The sequence below is a fragment of the Nansenia antarctica genome (assembly GCF_963989245.1).
Source record: "Nansenia antarctica genome assembly, chromosome: 6".
Classification (NCBI taxonomy): domain Eukaryota; kingdom Metazoa; phylum Chordata; class Actinopteri; order Argentiniformes; family Microstomatidae; genus Nansenia; species Nansenia antarctica.
This window is the reverse complement of record NC_137676.1, coordinates 15,097,817-15,103,295: the sequence shown is the minus strand read 5'-3', so window position 1 is coordinate 15,103,295 and position 5,479 is coordinate 15,097,817. Positions and strand designations below refer to the sequence as shown.

The window sequence follows — 5,479 nt, the reverse complement described above, 5'->3', positions numbered from 1 at the left end:
ATACTGTCGTTGCTCAGTTTCAGCACACTCACGGGACGGCATGCCGAGACAGAGGCTTGTTTAAACACGCCTCAAATGTTAACCTGATGATATCTACAGACTGCCTCATATGCCCCATGTGTCACAGTTTTTCCTCCTCAGTCGACTTTTTCCCTCTCCTATTCCCCTCATTTCATCCCTTGTTCTTTCCATCTGGTTTGCATTATCCCCTGTGTACTTTCCCTGCCACTACCTCTCCTCTGTCTCACTCCTTCACTCACGACCTCACCCCTTTCTCCCCTCTCTCTTCCCCCTCTTCCCCCTCTCCGTCAGCTTCCCCCTTTCATTCTAGGCTTTTTTTTTTTACTCTCCTTTATTTTTGTTCCTCCTCCTCTACCCGACATAGACTCTATCCTCCTCTCTCTATCCACCTCTCCCTCTTTTCCCATGGTGTGTACGTTCCTCCCCATGTCTACTACCCTGCACACCTTCAATTCCATTTTCCATCCCTCTCCCTCTCGCCCACTCCATCTCTGCCTCTTCCCTCCTTTGAGGTTTTTCCAAGTTCTTCCAGTCAGAATTCCAGCTGCACAAATAGCTCCCTAAATCATCATAGGAAAAGGAAACTCAAGCCTCGTCAATGCAGCCATTGTTTTCACCAGGGAACTACAAAACCTCACACTCCCTCTCCCTCTTACCTGTCTTGGTCGTCTGATTGGTCGTGCTCGTTGTAGTTCTTCCTGGCTCTGTTGTCTTTGCCGGTTGATTGGTCGTCATGGAGGACGTTCTCACAGGTTCCGGTGTTGTTGTTGTTGTTGTTGTCAGCTCATTGGCTTTAGCTATAGTGGTACTTCCTGGTGTTGTGGTACTTGGCTGTGGATTGGTGGAGCTGCGGGTGGTTCCTGGTGGCGCTTCTGACTTTGGTTGCGGATTGGTCGAGCCTGGGGTGGTGGCTATGGGTGGGGGTGATGTCACAGTGGTGGCCTGGCGCCCTATAGGTTCCTGTGTGGATGTGGTGGTGTTAGCCGTCAGGATACCTGGAGAGAAAGACAGGTAAGACATGTGACAGGTGACAGCAGCAAGGACATCACTCTAACACTCCTCTTGGATTATACAAGGACAGATACTTTTTTTTTTTTATATGTTTACACTTAGCAGACGCTTTTATCCAAAGCGACTTACAACAAGTACTTTTGTCTCCCTGAAGAAATCAAACAGGCCCAAACCCTTAAAATATTGAAAACCTTCATGTTTTGCAGCAGTTATGATTAAACACAAACACTTCTATCAATGTCTTTTTTCCATTAACTATTGTCTTATTAAATGTTTGATCTATTTACTTTTTATATTTGCTTTTATTCATTGTCATTTTTATTTTCTTACTATTAGTCAGGTTTGTTATATAATTTCGTGGGATTTTTTTGGGGATTTGCTAATCTATACATTTTTGGAAAGGGCATTGTATGAGGAATCAGAAAATATATGTTTCCATTTGCACAGATGTCTGAAAGGCGGCCATCTTGGCATTTAAGAAATGGCCGCCATAATACACACGTTTTGTAATATCTTGGCTTCTAAATAAGCTAGAACATTTTAACTGCTAAACCTACATTTTCAGGGTCAAGGAATCCAATGGTTGTAGTTACAAAGCTATTTTTTGTATTCTTTTTTTTTATATATCATCACATAAAAATGTGTAACTTATACTTTAAGAAATTGTCGTTTTTCTATTACTTCCATACGTGAGTCCACAGACCACAGTATGATCACGACAACCTCCTGCATTAGATCGATGTTATGATTTAAACTTTTGTTGGCTTTTTGGGGGGATTTGCTAATCTATACATTTTTGGATGTTATGGCAACAGCCAGCAACCAGTAAGGCAATACAGAGGCAGGTAAATCTTTAGCCTAATGGCATATTTAATGATCTTCTTTCGGCGTATGGGTAGTTGTTTTCCTCTCCACTCCACCATGCTCGAGGCCGAGGGGCTACCCTTTTACCACCCCGAGACCTGGTTGAGGGGCTCACCCGGGCTATATTTCTGGACACCCCTCCAGAAGCCACGTCATCGTCTCGTCATCTAGTACCGACAGAACATGCATCCCATTGGGTGGGTGGTACACTGGGCAATCCAGGATAACATGGTCTGCGGTTTGGTCCTCTGCGCCACACTCGCACTACGCATTTGGGGCCAAGCCCCATCTGTGCATTGATGAGCGGAAACGCCCGATGCCGGTCCGGAGACGATTGAGCCTCACCCAGGATAGCCTTGGCAAGTCCATCCCGAGGGGCTCAGGGCCGGCGACTGGGATATGGTCGCGGAGTTTGGAGGTGTTTGCCTCCCACTCCGCGCGCCACATATAATCTGCCCATCCTGCCGCACTGATGTTAAGATCTCTGCATTGCTGCCTGAGATCCTGTGCGGCAGGCACAAATGGGTGTCTCGACTTGAGACGCCGGGAGAGCTCCGCTGTTATAGTGAGCCTATCGTGGAGCAGATGGTTATTAAGCTCCACGGCCCGGCAGGCGAGACGTGCTGTGGCTCCCATGCGGCGGAGGCCTGCGGGCTGGATGCCTGCTAGGGTGGGAAGGTTGTCCACGGGGGTAGGACGCAGGCATCCTTTCACAAACCGCAAGGCTTCGTTTATAGGCGAGTCGATGAGGCGGGTGTGGGCACTGCGACACCATACTGGGGCGCAGTATTCACTAGTTGAATAAAGGAGGGCTAGGGCTGCCGTGTGCAAGGTCTTTGCGCCGGCGCCCCAGCCGGAGCCAACCAGTCGCCTCATCAACGCCACACGAGCTGTTAACTTCTTGCGCAGTGACTCGAGGTGCCGGCGAAACGTGAGCGTCCTGTCCAATGTCACGCCGAGATAGATTGGCTCAGCGGAACATGGCAGGGGAGTTCCATCTAGCTATACTCTAAGCTCACATTTAGCCTCCCTGTTGTTAAGGTGGAAGGCAGCCGACACCGTCTTTGCCTCGCTAAGCTTCAATCTCCATTTCCGGAAGTATGCCACTAGTGTCTGCATGTCCTGGCTCAGAATCCCCTCCACAGACTGCCAATTTCCAGCAGAGTACACCACTGCGAGGTCGTCTGCGTAGGCGTACTTCCGCGAGAGTGTGTTGGGCAGGTCATAGGTGTAGATATTATAGAGGAGGGGGGCCAGGACCGATCCCTGAGGGACGCCGTTCTTAAGGCGTCGAAGCCTGCTTAGCTGTCCGCAACCGGTGGTAAGGGTAAAGCTGCGGTTACGGATGAGCTCCATGATCATTCTGACCATGTGCCTGTCCGGCAGCAGGCGGAGCAGCTTGCAGGTGAGGCCGCGATGCCATACGGTATCGTAGGCAGCCGTCAGGTCTATAAAGACAGCCCCGTCTCGAGGATCTTGAAGGGGATGCATAACAGAGAGATGGGACTCTTAGGGTCCCCTTCAGGCTTATTCGGTTTAGGGATCGCAACAACTAGGGCGCTTCGCCAGATTTTGGGGATCTTGAGTTGGCGCAAACAGGAAGTGAGGAACGCTCTCAGGCAGGACTTCAAGGCGGGTGCGGCATGGAGAATAAGCTCCGTATATCATATTTAATGATAAACATAGGGAATGAAACAAAATAAATGAATGGGAGGAATGTGGGGAGTGTATGGTGTGCTGGTTGTTCTGTTTGTGGGATGTGTATTTACTCTATGTGTAATGACAGGCGGGTTGTGTCTCTTGACTATGTATAAGCGTTTATGCTATGTGTGATGTGATATGTGAATGGCGAGTCCAATGCGTGCCAATGTGAGCTGGGCTGTTAGATTAGTTCATCATCATCACTTTCGTGCGTCACAGCTTGGGAATCGTCATCGTTCTGGCACTGGCTGCTGCACATGTCGGTACAGGCTAAGTTCTTAGCTCTGCATGAACATCTTCCAGAAGAACAGTCAGTTTTGCATTTGCATTGTACCATCTCAATGATGGACTTTGGGGCTGGGAGGACGTCTGTGGTTGTTGGTTTAAGCATGCCATCCTCATGTTTGGAGTACCAATTTTGCAGGGGATCCAATTAGCCTATGGATCCTGCAGAGCAATGGCTGCCTGTGCCCATATACTTTTTTTTTTTTAAAGAAGAAGAATACAAAAAATTGCTTTGTAACTCCAACCATTGGATTCATTGACCCTGAAAATTTAGGTTTAGCAGTTAAAATCAATGTTCTAGCTTATTTAGAAGCCAAGATATTACAAAACGTGTGTATTATGGCGGCCATTTTGTAAATGCCAAGATGGCCGCCTTTCAGACATCTGTGCAAATGGAAACATATATTTTCTGATTCCTCATACAATGCCCTTTCCAAAAATGTATAGATTAGCAAATCCCCCAAAAATTCCCACGAAAGTTTAAATTGAAACATAGTGAACCTGACTATATGCTCCTCTTGCTGTATTTTTTAATAATGTATGTAAAGCACTTTGAATTGCCCCTGTTGTATGAAATGTGCTATACAAATAAACTTGCCTTGCCTTGCCTTGCCTAAAGTAAGTGAATCATCTGTAGGCATTATTTTAAAAAATCTATGCTAGGACCAGGTGCCATTGACAGTCACAATGCAGTTATAGCATAGAAGAAGGTTAAAATCATCCGACTACAGCTGTTCTCATGGACTGAGACATACTCCTCTATCTTACTCGTCGGTTACTCACCAATAAACACCCCTCCTCCTCGGACCGTTGGCTGTGACACTACAGAGCCGGTCGTCCCTCGAACCTCGGGTGACGGTGTGGCAGCGCTCCTATTGGCTGTTGTCAGAGCGGAGGCGCGGGGCTGCACCGTGAAGCTGGCGGTAGGGGACAGATGCGCTTCCGCCATCTTGGATGACGGGCTTCCCCCGAACGCGGTCTGAGCCCGCGGCCGGAACTGGGCCATCTCATCGCCGGGTGTCGTCGTCAGGGAGTCGCCCTCCCTCACGCTCGGGACAGGTTCATTCCCCGAGCCGATCACCTGCCAATCGTCCCCCTCCCCCTGTGCGATTGGCCCATCCTCAGCCCTGATGTCTGATGTCACAGGCAGAGTCCCAGATGCAACGATGGTTTCGTTGGAGGAGGGGGATTGGTCTGAGGGTTTGGTGGGTGGGAGTGAGGCCGGCGCTTCTATTGAGGCCACCCTGCTTAGTTCTGAGGTAACCATAGTAACAGTCCCAGTTCCAGTCCCGGTAGAAGTTGACTGACTTTGGGACGGTCCAGTGCTGCGTTTCAGTGAGGGGGATATAACGTGTGTAGTGGGGAAGCCTACATCTGCCCCTTGAGTAGGGGTCACGCCACCGTGCCCCTCACCGCCTCGCCTGGTGGGCCAAACAGCACCAGGGACTTTGACGGGCACATCGGTGCGGCCTCTGGGGAGAGACAACAGGGGCGGCGGGCTCTGATCTGTCCGACCGGTGGGTTTAGGAGACAGAGTGATAGGGGGAAGAGGAGGAGGAGAGGAGGAGGAAGAGGAGCCGATGATCACCTGGCCAGG

The 5,479-nt window shown here is 49.5% G+C and overlaps 1 protein-coding gene across 1 annotated transcript in view; it reads right to left on the bottom strand.

Moving 5' to 3' along the window:
* LOC308160321 (proline-rich transmembrane protein 4) overlaps positions 1-5,149 on the bottom strand; it is a gene marked incomplete at its 5' end in the record, with an annotated part of 10,817 nt that extends 5,668 nt beyond the window's left edge. Inside the window, 2 exons of the mRNA XM_080534238.1 lie at positions 678-1,016; positions 4,666-5,149. Coding sequence (XP_080390364.1) covers positions 678-1,016; positions 4,666-5,149 — 823 coding nt within the window. The remainder of the gene's footprint in view (positions 1-677; positions 1,017-4,665) is intronic.
* Between the last annotated feature and the right edge of the window lie 330 nt (positions 5,150-5,479).